This window comes from Erpetoichthys calabaricus, chromosome 8 (genome assembly GCF_900747795.2).
Source record: "Erpetoichthys calabaricus chromosome 8, fErpCal1.3, whole genome shotgun sequence".
In the NCBI taxonomy this organism is placed as follows: domain Eukaryota; kingdom Metazoa; phylum Chordata; class Cladistia; order Polypteriformes; family Polypteridae; genus Erpetoichthys; species Erpetoichthys calabaricus.
The window spans coordinates 180,452,224-180,468,232 of record NC_041401.2 but is presented as its reverse complement, the minus strand read 5'-3'; the positions used below and the strand labels follow the sequence as shown (position 1 = coordinate 180,468,232).

The following is a 16,009-nucleotide window of genomic DNA, read 5'->3' as shown; positions in this document are numbered from 1 at the left end:
CTTCACAAACTGTTTGTCCTATTGACCTGAAATTTGGTACACATATACCACGTGACGTCTACTATCCACTTTCGGGGTGATGATTTTTACTACTGTTTTTATTTTTTTTATTTTATCGTGGAATCAACTCTCGGCAGCGTGCAGCTGGGCAGCCGTGTGGCCCATGCATACGGGCACCATTCTCATCTCTACCTCTTCATATCTTAAATAAGTTTTCATTCTGCCTCAAAAATTAAGTGCCAGCTTCAGTGAAAAATTAAGAAAAACTGGTACTTTTTATTATCGATAGAAAAGTACCAAACGTACTAAGTAATTGCAACACACAACACTGACTTAATCAGTTTTAACGTGAAAAGATGTCGACGGAAGAGGAGAAGAAGTGGGCCACTAGGATGGAGAAAACAAGAGCTGCTCAAGAAGCAGCAAGAGCATAAACCTCTGAGCAAACGAATGGTAAACGTACAGAGAAAGAAGATGAAATCTATAAGTCAAGTGTTTTCACTGCACGTTATCATGCAGTATGTAGTTACTGGTTTCATAATATTTATTGTGTTATTTCTGCCCGGTCGTATAGTGTCCGCGATTAAAGGAGGAATCAAGCATGCTTGCAGCTTGCAGTCAAGTCACAAGAACGGAGTCTAAAGTTATATATTTAATCTAGTGTGTGCAGAAGGGTAAATGTAAACTGGCCAAGTTTTGGGTCACAGGGAGCCAGTGGTCATCACAGCAACACGAAGTATAAGGTAAGAAGCAAACATGGACAGACAGTATGCCAGTTCTTTGCAGGGCTCAATTTCATAAGCAATCACAAAAGTATGTGCTGCATGCAATCCAGTAACAGAAACATATACAGTACATGAAGTATCTGTTTAGTTTCAATCCAGTTATTTGCCATAGATATTTTGAACCAGTGTGATCTGGTGGTGTAGTGGCCACTGTTTCTTTCTCAAATGAGGTTGGGGATGGAAAAAGGGGATGAATGTATTTAGGACAAAATGTTTTTTTTACCAATGGAAAAGTATTACTGATACATTTCCAGTATTCATTGTTAAGACAAATAATCGTATGCAGTTATGCACACTCCGTGACATACCAATTAATCCATAAATGAATGGGGAGAAAATGCAAAGCTCATGTAGACCCTGGCGCCACGAATCAGAAATGCTAGCTCTGTGCTGCCACTCTGCCTATGTTAAAACTTCTGTACTAAACTTTAATCTGATTAAACCTAAATCTATACCTACACCCTATGTTCAGTTTTGTCACTTGATTGCACATTAAGTCCATAAATGCTTTTAAAAGATGTCACTAAACGACCAAGTTCATTCGTGCTCAAATTCACCATCGGCAGCTGACAATATCGTGGTGAAATAACATAATTCTTTGGAGAAATAATGCAATTCATTTATTTTTCAGTAGCAGGAATAAGTTTCTTTATTAATAATTTAGTGTTTTGTTTCATTTTAGCTAAATTATTTTCTTTTATATCCATTCAATTAACATTATACAATTCGGTCAAGGTGAGAGGTTGCTCTCAGTTCAGATCACTTCAGATGCTGCTGATGTTCCCAGGATTAATTCTTTTTTTTCAGCTTTTTAGGTTGACATTACAGGGCACAAAACACATAAATCAAGATAATAAAAACAAAAATGTATCTCAATGACTAAGCACATCAGAATCTTTCAAGTATAAAGTTTCATCAATGTAAGAACGGAGTTACAGGCAGTTGAAAATGCAGGGCAGGAAAACAAAAAAACAAACTCACAGCGAAAGAAAACAAATGTCAATTCAGCTGAACCTTCAATATTGTGGTCATGATGTCGCAAGACTTTCAAAAGATGATGCCAATTTTAGAAAAGTTCCATTCAGTACAGTTCAAGATGTAAATATCTGCAGTGTTTGGTTTGATTCTAATATGAAAATTGGAAACATTGACTATCAGGTAATAGAAAAAGCAGGTCTGGCAATTAATTGAAAAACGTATTGAACAAGTTTTGCTATACTGTAAATCAGTTTATAGAAATGAAGAACGCTGTGCCTGAAGGGAAAATTTAAACTTCCCATTCATCTGCAGAAGTTACAAAAAATCCAGAACACAAATTTTTACCTTCAGTTTCTTTTTCTTAAAGAAAAACCATCCTCTTCCAATCACTACATTTTACTTCACTATTTTTTATATAAATATCAGCACAGTGGTTAACATTGCTGTTTCACAGGCGAGTGGGATCAACACTCATTTTGGTTGCAGTCTGTGTGAAGTTTCTCCACTTATCTGGGTTGGCTTTTTTCCCAATCATTCCGGTTTTCATCCCACATCCGAAAGAAATGTGGGTAAGGTGGTTTGGCATTCTGAAGTGCATCAGTGGGTGAATGAGTGCGTCTTGCAGGTAGGGCTGGTCCCTACTTTACGCCTGATGCTACCAGGACAGACTTTGGCTCCTTAGGATCCTAAATGCTGCACTTGAGTGGGTTAGGAAATGAACATCTGAAACTCCATGCAGTCCCTGCACGGTGATTGTAGTCATTAATATAAACTAAATGAACCTGCTCTCCTAGGTTTTGTAGGCGGTGTTATTTTTATTGCTTCACATTAGGACTTCACAACAAATTACAATTTCTAGTCACCTAACTCTTCCATTAGAACATTATGAGAACGGGCCATTCAGCAGACACTGTTGCTTCCCATTTGCCTTGGTGTTTCAGCCACAGATATAACCATTCTAACATAACATGACGATTACTTGTGTTCTTTACTGTTCTGTGTATTGTATTATATTGACTCTCCTCTTTGATACCCACTGCACACCCGACCTACCTGGAAAGGGGTCTCTCTTTCAACTGCCTTTCCCAAGGTTTCTTCTATTTTTTCCCTACAAGAGTTTTGATTTTTTTTTTTTTTTTTTTAAAAGGAGTTTTTCTTTGTCTTCTTAGAGATTTAAGGGTGGGGGGCTGTCAAGAGGCAGGGCCTGTTAAAGCCCATTGCGGCACTTCTTGTGTGATTTTGGGCTACACAAAAATAAATTGTATTGTATTGTATAACTTTCAACAACACAATACAATAATCAATCTTAATAAAAGGATAAGTGTCAGTGTGTCTGTGTATCTGTGTCCCCATCCGGTTGCTGTGTCTCTGTCATTCCAATAGTTGGCGCATCACAAACATCTGTAGTACTAAAATGCATTGCATTTACCATTCCAACAGGTGGCTTATCACAAACATTAACCCTTTCAACCCTGCCCTCCCCGGCATCTTGCACTATAACCCTAGCCTCCCCAGCAATTTTCAACTATGTTGAAAAAACAATATTTTGTTTTATTAACTCTTTTACGGCGGATGTCGACTTTTGTTGTCACAAGGGATTGAGAATGGATATCAGGGGCAGAGGGCGAAAGAAAGCTGTAAGTGTTGATAAAACTCACAGTTACCTTATAGGTTAGACCCTCTTTGCTCAGAGGTCTCTTAGACTCGTTGACTTAATGTTGAAACCCTGTATGTGTGCGAGTGCGTAGAGTAAGCAACGTCTAGAATGGCGTTGACATCGGGCGAGAGAGCGAAGCAAATGCACAAAGCAAAATACTCTGTAGATATTATTTCTTTTTTGTGTATTATTGCTAAATCGGACTCTGACTTATTGAACTCTGATTTTGAAACAAGTGATCTAGAGATCGAAAATTGAAGCCAGGTGCCTGCATCAGGGGCGGCACGGTGGCGCAGTGGTAGCGCTGCTGCCTCGCAGTAAGGAGACCCGGGTTCGCTTCCCGGGTCCTCCCTGCGTGGAGTTTGCATGTTCTCCCCCGTGTCTGCGTGGGTTTCCTCCGGGCGCTCCGATTTCCTCCCACAGTCCAAAGACATGCAGGTTAGGTGGATTGGCGATTCTAAATTGGCCCTAGTGTGTGCTTGGTTTGTGTGTGTCCTGCGGTGGGTTGGCACCCTGCCCAGGATTGTTTCCTGCCTTGTGCCCTGTGTTGGCGTGGATTGGCTCTAGCAGACCCACGTGACCCTGTGTTCGGATTCAGCGGGTTAGAAAATGGATGGATGGATGGCTGCCTGCATCAGCTGACCGGTCCCCAGCTGACAGTATTGCTGGACACGCTCGTGAAGCTGAGGTGCCAACAAAAACGTTTGCCCTGGGAGGACTACACAGACATTGATCTGTGGGAGATAACCTAGCAATTGGACTTCACCAAACAATGCGGCCTGCTGGTGAACACAACGGATTAGCAGCCACTCGACTACTTCAAGCTGTTTTTTTTTCCACCAGAAAGTGCCTTTCAGCTTATGAGTGATGGCACAAACACATATGTAATAAGCATGTGAATATGCATACTGTAGGGGCTCCTGGAACATAAAACAGAGTGACATTTCTTATAAGTAAGTATTTCATGTTGCTTTAGGCATGAAACAATTGCTTTGTGTGCTTTTCAGAAAACTGACTTTTTTTGAAAAGTATTCAGCCCTGGGACAAAAGGATGAAAAAATAATTATCCCTAAAAGAGTACAATTTTATTATATAAATGATAGTGTGATGATAAGCCCCAATGTTAAAATGACAGATTGACACTATAGAACAAGCTATACCACTTTTAGTCTCGCGGTTTTTGTCATTTTTCTACTGTCTATTGTGCCAAAATTGACCTCTGAGTGATGTGCTTCATGACAGTTTTTAGTGGCAGAAACAATGCACAAGAACATGTCACATGACTTTCATAGTCTTCCACTCATTCGCTTGCATCTCCCCTTTCTTGTGGGACTCTCACTTCTGGCATCAAGCACTCCAGGGACCATTTCAGGTGGGGAGTTTGACTGGGGCGGTACACACCATACTGCAGGTGTCTAAGGTGTCCTCACAGAAGGAAAGAAACCTGTGGAGCAAAAAAGACAAAAACTCTCTTTGCCTGCTCGTTCTTCTCAACACGCACTTCACATTTATTGATTTGAGTTGCTTCCACGCTAAAGTACAACTTAAATCCTTTCCATTTTCATTCAGACCTGCAGCTAAAAAAAAAAAACAGCAACGTATCTTGCTTAAGTAGTGTAACAGCACACCTAGACAGCAGTATATTATGTGTGTAGCGTAATATAGCGGAAGCCAGGATTCCAGCCAGCCAGGTTATGATGGCAGAGAGGTGTAGCAGGCTTATGAGAATATGCCTCTATGGAAGAGGACTGCAGGATCTGAGGGTAGAGTAGCGTAATAATTGCATAGCGTAACCAATATATGCAGGCCATTATTCAGACCAGCAGGGTTATGACGACAGATAGACAGGGTGGTATACACCAGGACTGTTGGGTTAAAAGGTTTAACACTCCATTCACAAATCTCACACCAAATGGAAAACACACGCATGTGCAGTGCATTTGTTATGCCAAGAGATGGCGCGTCACAAACATCTGTAGTAATGCATGTTATTACTACAAATGTTTGTGATGCACCATCTGTTGGAATGAAAAATGTACTACATGCATTACAAAATACATTCCAATAGATGATGCACTGCAAACATTAACGCTATATTGCGCTTTGCCTTTCGCGGCTTCACTCCATCGTGGATTTTATATGTAAGCATATTTAAATATATATCGCAGATTTTTCGCTGCTTCGCAGGTTTCTGCGAACAATGGGTCTTTTAATTTCTGGTACATGCTTCCTCAGTTGGTTTGCCCAGTTGATTTCATACAAGGGACGCTATTGGCAGATGGCTGAGAAGCTACCCAGCTTACTTTTCTCTTTCTTTTGCGCTGACTTTCTCTGATCCTGACGTAGGGGGATTGAGCAGGGGGGCTGTTCGCACACCTCGACGATACGGACGCTCGTCTAAAAATGCTGAAAGATTATCTTCACGTTGTGATCTTTTGTGCAGCTGCTTCCTGAAACGACATGCTGCCCGGAGCTTCGCATACTTAAAAGCTCGAAGGACACGTATTGATTTTTGATTGAAAAACAAACTCTGTCTCACTTTGTCTGCTCCTGATGGAGGGGGTATGAGCTGCCGCCTTCAACAGCTTTGTGCCGGTGCTTCACATACTTAAAAGAAAAACAGCCCTATTGATCTGTTTGCTTTTCTCTCTATCTCTGTGACAGTCACTGCTCCTGACAAGCACTCCTTTGAAGAGGAAGATATGTTTGCATTCTTTTAATTGTGAGACGGAACTGTCATCTCTGTCTTGTCATGGAGCACAGTTTAAACTTTTGAAAAAGAGACAAATGTTTGTTTGCAGTGTTTGAATAACGTTCCTGTCTCTCTACAACCTCCTGTGTTTCTGCGCAAATCTGTGACCCAAGCATGACAATATAAAAATAACTATATAAACATATGGTTTCTACTTCGCGGATTTTCTTATTTCGCGGGTGGCTCTGGAACGCAACTCCCGCGATGGAGGAGGGATTACTGTAATCATAATTTAGATTGGATGGAGGTGTATGGAGATCTGGGAATACAGACGTGACAGTCATGACCGACTAAAGTGACTGCAGTAGAAATGACATTTACATGCCGAGTGACCAGTAACATTTCTATGACGGTAATAACTAAAAGAGCTTGTTACAAGTGTAGTTTTTAATTATATGGCTAGCTCACTTCCTGAGCCAAGATGTATAAAAGGTCCTTAATAGGGCTCACTTTTAACCCCAATGCAGTTTACATTTGAACATTAGAACAACTCTGACCAAACAAGATTAGTCAGCCAATCCTATTACTTTATTATGTCATGCTGGAGAAATGAACTTATCTATCTTAGTCGGATTGTCTCTTCTTGATGGCAAGTCAACATGGAGCACGCAGGAATAGGAGGAACACTGCATGGCTGTCAACAAACGACATGGAGAACAAGTAATTAGGTGTTCTCTCCTGTGGTGTAAAAAATATAAATCAGCCAGCAGAATTCTGTACTGCCTCCAAAGTCATAGGAGCCTCTCCTCTATCTGCTTAACCCAAAACGCCCATTTTCCTTCCTTCCTTCCTTCTTTAAAGTCGTCTTCACTGTTTGTAGGCACTGCACGCATTGTAATCCAGGTTAAGTATTCATTGGGTGCTAACTTTTGCAGAATTAACAGCCCACTTCCATTAGTTAGGACTTGATATGACCAAAAAAAAAAATCAAACCAGTCTGATTCAGTTGCAGGGCCTGCTAGGAGTCCTATGACTTATGCCAATGTCACATTGTGCGAGTTTTTGTTGTGGGGTGCATCAGATTTGCCAATCACAGTCACAGATCTCGTCACTGTACCATGTCAAATTAAATAGTGGAAACCGCGCAGCCCATGTCACATTTACCTGCTGGGTGCCAATATTCCAATGCATTCTTGCTCATCCTTTTTTCTGGCAGCCAACAGTATGTTGCCCAATAGAAGCAGCGCTGCACAAAGCATTAATGGCTTCAGCAAGTTCAGCTGCCCTTCATTTCTTTTTTTCTCCCATTCTGTCATGATATTTAAAAAAAGACAAGACACCAGACAGACAAGCTTCTCTTCTGTTTAGGAGGTTCACAGCCCAGCACTGCACTGTTAATAGGTGTGGTGCATTCAGCCTCAGTCAAAGCCCTTTTTTTTTTTATTTTTTCCATTCTGCTTATTACATAAAACATCAGGCAGATGAGCTTCTCTTCTATTTGTGAGGTTCAAAACGCACGGGTTCCTTATTCCTTGTAATTACATTCAATGCGCTATACTGCCATTGGTTGTCAGTTCTCCCTGGTCATCGGACCTTACTTTATTCTCTGTTAATTAGTATTGCCTAATTTTTATATTTTTTCTTTCTTCATCTTGTAAAGCACATTGAGCTACATCATTTGTATGAAAACGCGCTATAGAAATAAATGTTGTTGTTGTATATGCAGCCTGCCCCTCCAACTAATGAGAATTTCAAACAAGTTTGATTTTTATCCTATCCAGTCGCAGACTAGTTGGTGGTAATCGTTGCTTATGTCACATCAGGAAATTGTCTTCATAGAAGTCTGCCCCAAACAGGGCGCAACTGGCCGAGATCACGTAAATGAAGGCTAGGACTGAAAACAGCTGAAAAAGTTGTCTAATGTGACATGGGCTTTAGTCGCTCGGTTGTCACACTAAAAACCTTAAGTTAATGGGTGCACTCTACAAATGTCCACAACATGTTACAATTTTGTTAAGATTATGTAAGTGAAGGCTATAACTGAAAATGGTAGGAAAAGTCATGTAGTGTGACAACAGTCTAAGATGAAAAAGACGTCAAGGAAAAGAAGAAGCAGAATGTCTTCAGTGGGGATCTCCTACGGTTCCTAGTCTGTAATGATCTCGTATGCCACAACAAATAGCCTTGGAGGACCCATCTCTTTAACTCTTATGTAGCTGCCAAAGAGAAAGATCGACATATGCAACCTTGCGAGAGTGGATGCATGGGGTCAGTTAGACAGCTTCATTCTCTTAAATTCAGAAGAGTGAGCTCATTGTACAAAGAAGAGGTTGTGTTAACAGTAAGTAAGGTTCTCTCAAACATTTGACGCATGTAAACATGGAAGGAAGTCTCTTTTTAAATCAAGGTGGTGCCTTGAACAGATGTTAAAACAACAGCACAATTTACTATAGAGTGAAGGGAATACATAGATAGATGAATGGATGGGTGGGTGGTTGAACCCAGTCAACTATACAAAAAAAAGAGGGAAGACCTCTAGCAGGGTTCTGGCTTCTACTTTTGTCTACTGATTTCTCTTCCGTTACAGAGTGTCAGTAGGCCAGGGCCTCTTCCAGGAGCACTGAATGAAATGCAGGAACCAGTTTTAAACCATTCTTTATTTTAATTCAATAGATCTATTGAAGAGCAGCAAGTGACCTCTTCATGTATCTTGAGCCCCTCTGACTAGACAAAGGCATTCCTAAGCTTAGGTATGCATTGACTAGAAATGACAGCTAGAGAGCAGTTATTCACCCTATAGAAAGTGAAAGAGTAAAAAACCTAAGGTAAACAACTTATCATGCGGCCTAACCTTTGCCATTGGTGGCTCTGAGGCTAAGGATCTTTGCTGGTATCCAGAAGGTTGCTGGTTCGAATCCCTGTTACTGTCAAAGGGGATCCTACTGTGCTGGGCCCTTAAGCAAAGGCCCTTAGCCTGCAATTGCTCCAAGGGTGCTGTACAATGGCTGACCCTGTGCTCTGACTCCAAGGGGTATGAGAAAACTAATAAATTCCTAATAGAAGAAATTGTATAAGGTGAAATAAAGAACAAAAAAAATAACATACAAGGGTGTATACATATGTACAAAAATGGATATATACCTGCTAGTCATACATTTATATCCAAAAATACTTTCCTGCACCCCAGCACATGTCAGTTCATCACTGGGTACACTCATAATGTGTAAATTTAGAGTTCTCAATCATCCTAAAATGCACATCTTTGTGAAGGAAGGAGAAACAGTTGTAAAAGGAGAAAACCCATATGGACATGTGGAGATCATCCAAACTCCACAAAGATCATAAACCAGTCAGAATTCACAAAGAAGCGATCAGACGTCTGAACTAATCACTGTACCACCACCCTCTTGTACTTCAAGCACATTTATTACAGCACGATTGCGTGCCATAGTGGAAATGATTTACACCAAGTAAAATGGAGGTGATGAACAGGAAATCCTCAACAGCAGCCTTGGCAGAGGGCAACTCACCCAGCACCATACAGGCTGAAAATAAACTTTAGTTAAGCACCTTTCTCCTTAGCAGGCACACATCTGCCCATGGATGGGGTGCACTTCAGCCAGTATTAGAGTGTCACTCACATTTATAGATGGTGTTCTTCTTCCATGAGAGCCCATGTGAATTTTCTTGGGCACTTTTGGCTTGGCCGGAATGTGACTCATTTGCAGTAGAGAACCTAGGGAGAAAAAAACAATACATACATAAATAAATAAATAAATAAATAAATAAAATATGGGACATGAATCAGTCACCAAAGATCTCCAAAAGGCATTCAGTGCATTAACCAGTATAGACAATGTGCCACTGTAAAGCAAAGAGTGAGGGGTGGCCATAGCAGATGTGAAAACCAGAAAAACTGCCCTTCGTCTTAAGAACCGAAAATGAAAGAAAACAGTAATGTTCACAATAATATATGTGCAACTACAAGTAATGACTTCAAGGAGGAAACGTCAAAATAAAGTCAGTAAATATGGCAACGGGCATATAGTAGCCACCAGTACAGCTTGTACACACTGTAGCATGATGTCTGCTAGCCACTAGGACCATGCATGACAGAAGTAGCTTCATTCTTCCACAGACAAGTCAGTTACCTTACATCAAATTTAAAAAGGTGGGATACCTAGCGCCAGACACATTATTCTACACTATAAGGTCATAAGTTTGTGGACACTGGACCATCACACCTATATGAGCCTGTTGGACATCCCTTTCCAAAACCATGGGCATTAATATGGAGCTCCTTCCTTTGCAGCTATAACAGCCTTCTGGGAAGGCTTTCTGCAAGATTTTGGAGTGGGTCTACTGGAATTTGTGTCCATTCAGCCAAAAGAGCATTTGTGAGGTCAAGTACTGATGTTGGACGAGAAGAGGATGTGGCTCGCATCCAGAGTTCCAATTCATCTCAAAGGTGCTCAGTAGGGTTGAGGTCAGTGCTCTGTGCAGGGCCACTCATGTTCCTCTATGTCTTTATGGACCTGGTTTTGTGCATGGGGTCACAGTCCTGCTGGAACAGAAAGGGGCCCCCAACAAACTGTTGCCACAAACTTGGAAATGGATAATTGCCTAAAATGTCTTTGTATGCTGTAGCAATAATAGTACCCCTCAATGGAACCAAGGGGTCTAGCCCAAACCCTGACAAACAGCCGTATACCATTTGGCCTCCACCAAATTGTTCAGCAGCCTGGAAGATAGCATTCTCAGGCATTTGCAGCAAGCCCAGATTCATCCATCAGACTGCCAGTTGGTGAAGTGTAATACCTCACTCCAGAGTACATGTTTCCACTGCTCCAGAGTCCAATGGTTTTGTGCTTTACCCCACTCCAGCTGACACTTGTCATTTTTCATAGTGATCTTAGGCTTGTGTGAAGCTGTTCAGCCAAGAAATTCCATTATATGAAGCTCCCGACACACAGTTCTGGTGTTGATGTTCCTTCCAGAAACACTCTGGAGCTCTGCCGTGAGTGATCCAACAGACTATAGGGAAATTTTAACACGCTATGTACTTCACTCTGCAGCCCAACTTAGTAAGTTTGCATGGTCTACCACTTTGTGACTGAGCTGTTCTTGCTCCTCGATGCATCCCCTTTACAATAATAGCACTTTCAGTTGAGCAGGGAAGATCTAGGAGAGCAGAAATTTCTTATGCTGGCTTGTGGCATCCTATGACTGTGCCATGTTTAAGTCACTGAGCTCTTCAGTATGGCCCATTCTACTGCCAATGTTTCTCACTGGAGATTACATGGCTATGTTTTTGATTTGATTTGTCGGTTAACAATGAAACACCAGAACTCAATCATTTGGAGGAGCATCAGCATACTTTTGACCAGACAGTAAATATTTTACTATGAACTCTTAATTAGGGCTCAGATCTGGAGACCAACAAGGCTGAAGCACACAGATAAGTTCCTTGTCACACTAATCAACCCCCTAGTTGACAAAATTCTCTGAAAATAAGAAAGCAGTCACCCCTAAAGTCATCTCTCCTCAGTGGTAGAAATGAAATTCAGTCAGCACATCACACACAAGAATTAAATAGCAATTGGTAGTGATACCAAACTATAATAAGAAAATACACCCCACAGCATTATCAGACCACCAGAGCACATTACTATTGGTCCCAAGCACACAGCACTGTAGGCTTCATTTGCAGTGTCCCACATTTGCACTTGTCAATTTAGAGAACAATGATTCAGGAGACCACATTTCATGCTTTCACTGCGAGTACCTTTACACCATAGCCTCTGTGTAAAAGTGCACTGCCAAGGGGGAATGAGTGGCTTTATCACTTCAACTTCACTGAAACTACGTGCTCGTGCCCTAGACTGACATTTGCAATTTCTTAATTTCATATCCTCATAGACAGTAGTACTCACGAAACATTTATCAGGCCTCGGAACATCTCCCAACAAATAACGTCCTTTCAAAGTGACCGAGGCCTCATTATCTCACCATGTCGGGCATAATTATTGACAACACAGGCTAATATTTTTTAAACAAAGCCTTGGGCATGCTGGGATGCAAAGAATCACACCTGAATCATATTCTAATATTTCAAAATTCCAACCCACACTTCCTACAGAACAACTGCAGATCTTTGAACACTGGCTTCTTTCAACATTCTGAGAGTGAAGAGCAAGGAACTGGTGAAGTGACCTATGACTTTTACACAACTAAAATCTGGAATTAAATGTTTATCATTATTAACGACTAGGGCTAGAACTTTGATTTTGGTTTTAATCAAACACTTATATGACACAAGCGGGCAAAGCGAAAAATAAGGGTAGCAGCACCCTCCACAAAGTTATTGGGGTTTGTGCCTTTCTTACGCAAAGTACAGGAAATTAAAACACATGTGCAGGCAAGATTAAACAAGCACCCTCGCAAACTGATTTGTGCTCCTATCCTCACACCAGGGTGATCATCATGAATGCAAAATACAGTGCCACACCACGTTATGATGCCAAAAAGAAGTCCAGCTGTATCATCTCCTGAGCCTCCGGCCAAAAAACAGAAAGCTCTTCAGTGACAAAGAATGACGAGAGGTAAGCCTGACTATACGGCCACTTAGCAGCTGGCAAATACTACTTTTTAAAGTTACATTGGCAGTGTCCTTGCGCCCATTGCTAGCTGGGATAGGCTCCAGCGGTCTCCACAACCCCGGGCTGGATAAAGCAGGTTAGAAAACAGCATGACATTGGCAGTGTGCTGACTGTGGAGCAGTGCATTTTCATACTGGATAGCAAACTAAATTGTGGTCAAAATGGAATTGTTCATCTTGATCTACTGTATGTGAACCACCTTGATCAAAGGACCGGAAGCCTGTATGTTTTGTAGTTATTATTAATCTCAAAAACTGGGAGTGGTCTCCCCTAGACTTTCTTGTATATTCAGATATGGGGATGGATATTTGAGGAGTAAACTGCAAGGCAATGATTATATTTTTATATTATGTACATTAAAGAACATTCAAAAAATCAAATCAAATGAATAATATATTGAACAATTATTATAAAAGTTGAATACATCGGAGTATGCAGCTGCATGAACAAAAGGTGAAGTACCACTTCTGGTTAACGGAAATAGCCCAAAAGTTGACAGAAATCTACATGTTGTACCTAACACTTGTATGCAAAATTTGGTTCACCTAAATTGAAAGCATGCTCAAGTTATTGTGTTTACATACACATACACACACACGCGCACGCCAACACACACACACACACACACAAACACACACAAAGACACACACACACACACAGAGAGACAGTCACACAGACATAATTCCAAAAATGGTATTTTTAGAATCAGTGAGGCCTAAAACGTTGGGAATCATCAAAATCTCGAAATGGAATTTCTTCATATACAAGAAAGTCAGGGAGGTCTAAAACATCGAGATTCATCAAAATCTCGACATCGAATCTTTGGACAATTATAATACATTCCCTATACTGTAATTCATATACGAGAAAGTAAAAAAGGGAAGAACATAAATATGAAGATACAGGTATGTTGTCAGACACATGGGCATAGGAATCATCATGAATTCAAGGCAGAACTCTTGACCAGTGAACAGAAGCAGGTCTTCAACTTAAAAGTGTGAGCCTGTGCAAGGGGCCTCCTGTTCATAGACTACTTTCATTTTCCACGAACTGAATAAATATATTTACAAAAAATATAAAAAAACAAATAAAAAAATGTATTATTATGCTTACAACATCAGACATGTCTCCTTCAACATATTCCCCTCCTCTATTTTTACATCTCTCCCAATGCTTTTTCCATTTCTGGGGTGCATCCTGGATCTCATTTTTTGTCTGCCATGGTAAATTTTCCATATTTAGAAATTGGCGGCCATTCAGGGTGATTTTCAACGTCATGAACAAACAATAAACAGTCCGCAGTGGTTGCACACCCACCTTTCATCATCTCTTTGGACATGTTTCAGAATGTTTTCATCAGTATTTGAACGTTCTAACAATTCCTGGCTGACTGCAACACGGTTTGCTTTTTGCTCCTCTGTCAAGAGATGTGGCACAAATTTTGCCGCATCTAAAGTTTTTCGGTCAAAATCGTATGACACAAACTTCTTACTAATGACTACTACTACTTCATCAACTTCGCTGACAGTTAAGCAGTGACTTTCACATATCATAGCATGCAGTTTATCAACGTGATCGTCGACCAGTTTTGAGATCATCTGCCAGATTTGAAATATCAGTACCACTCGTAACATTGTGTGCGGCTTAAACAATCCTCTCCATCAGCGTGCTGCAACATCTCAGTGAAAGTTTTTGCCAATTTCACACAGAATTTCACAGATCCTTCAAGATCCTTCATATTTCATCTTGCAAAAAACTCTGAAAGGCACTGCATGAACTCAATGAATAACTGATATAGCATGATTGAGCAAGAGGAGATTTTTAAGGTAGTCACACCTGTGCATCAGCAGAGCACCGTAAAGGCTCGTCTAAGGTAAGCAATAGCCTGTGGGGGTGAGAGGGTATGATGTCACAAACAGTATTGTTTCCTTTCTTCCCCAAAAACTCTTCCAAGAAGACACGCCTTGGGGGAACTGAATTTGGCCCTTCCAGTCGGAGACCAATAAAAACCCAACATCCCTGAATGGGGACAACTCCGTTGGACCCAGACTTAACAGAGGAGATCCAGACTGGGTCTTACAAGCCCATAGCTTTTAAAGTCAAGGAGGGTGGTTTTTCTTCATTTTGTTTGTGCTTTGCACCTTTGTGGGTTTGTATTGTTTAAACTTACCTAAGGATTAAGGAGCAAACTGGCAGGCACCCCCAACATTTCTCTGCACTCACTCCGTTTTTCCATTACCCTGTCACAAAGTGCTTGTTGGCACCCCATTTAAGAACTTAAACCTCATTCACACATGTTTCATGTTGTGAGCATATGACTGGATGACTTGATCTGTAGATTATGCAAGATTTTTATCATAAACTAAGGGGTTCTGCCCCCTGCTCGCTTCGCTCGCCTACCCTCGTGCGGGTGCTACACGCCAACCACTTTGTGGCTCTGCCACTCGCGTATGGGGAAACAGATGTACAATTTAAACAGATTGTTATTTTCATGGGAATTGTTGCATATGCATAATAGAACTAACTATTTTACATTACAGTGAGTAATTAATCATAGTAAAACGTAATAAATTGAAAGAAAATTATGTTTCATGTTGCATTAGAGGTATTCATTGCATTATACGTTTTTGTTCTGTTTGGCTTTGAAATGAACATGCAAATACTTTTTAAACTCACCCTTTTATTGTAAAACTTCAGTTAAAACAATATTTGGAATTAACTTTTCGTCAATATCGTACTGAATTTTGATTCCGTGTTTGGACATATATTGTGACAACACAAAGTTTAACAACCCGTGATTGAACATCATTTCTTTCTCTCTAATAAATAAACTTTTTGGAATGTTTGTCCCAGTGATTTGTTAATTGTCATAGCAAAAGCTATTCTAATGGGAAACTGTAAATGTTTTAATACGAATGGCACATCAAGATCTCCTGTGGTGTCTAATGTTATCCCCAGAAGATGTACTACATTACGTTTCTCGTCACCTGTTAAAATTTTACATGTCAGAATTGTTCAACCAATTTTTAATACAACTAATCTTGTCCTATTGCATAGCCCATCACTCAGACATAAATTACGCAATAACATTATGATACATCCTTCTTTCAACAGTAATTTGGCCGGTGGGAGACCAGACGGTGTTAATGGTTGTAGATATTCTACGGGATATTGTAAGTTGATGTTTTCATCTTCCGCACCATCACCACCAACTGTTTCAGCGTAGTCTATTGATACG

General features: G+C 40.6%; 1 protein-coding gene across 2 annotated transcripts in view; it reads right to left on the bottom strand.

Moving 5' to 3' along the window:
• The window catches only part of LOC114656352 (rho guanine nucleotide exchange factor 10-like protein), a 273,754-nt gene that overhangs the window by 181,990 nt on the left and 75,755 nt on the right, over nt 1-16,009 (bottom strand). For both annotated transcript variants that reach the window (XM_051930746.1, XM_028807943.2), the window contains exon 4: nt 9,754-9,848. In XM_051930746.1, coding sequence (XP_051786706.1) covers nt 9,754-9,848 — 95 coding nt within the window. The remainder of the gene's footprint in view (nt 1-9,753; nt 9,849-16,009) is intronic.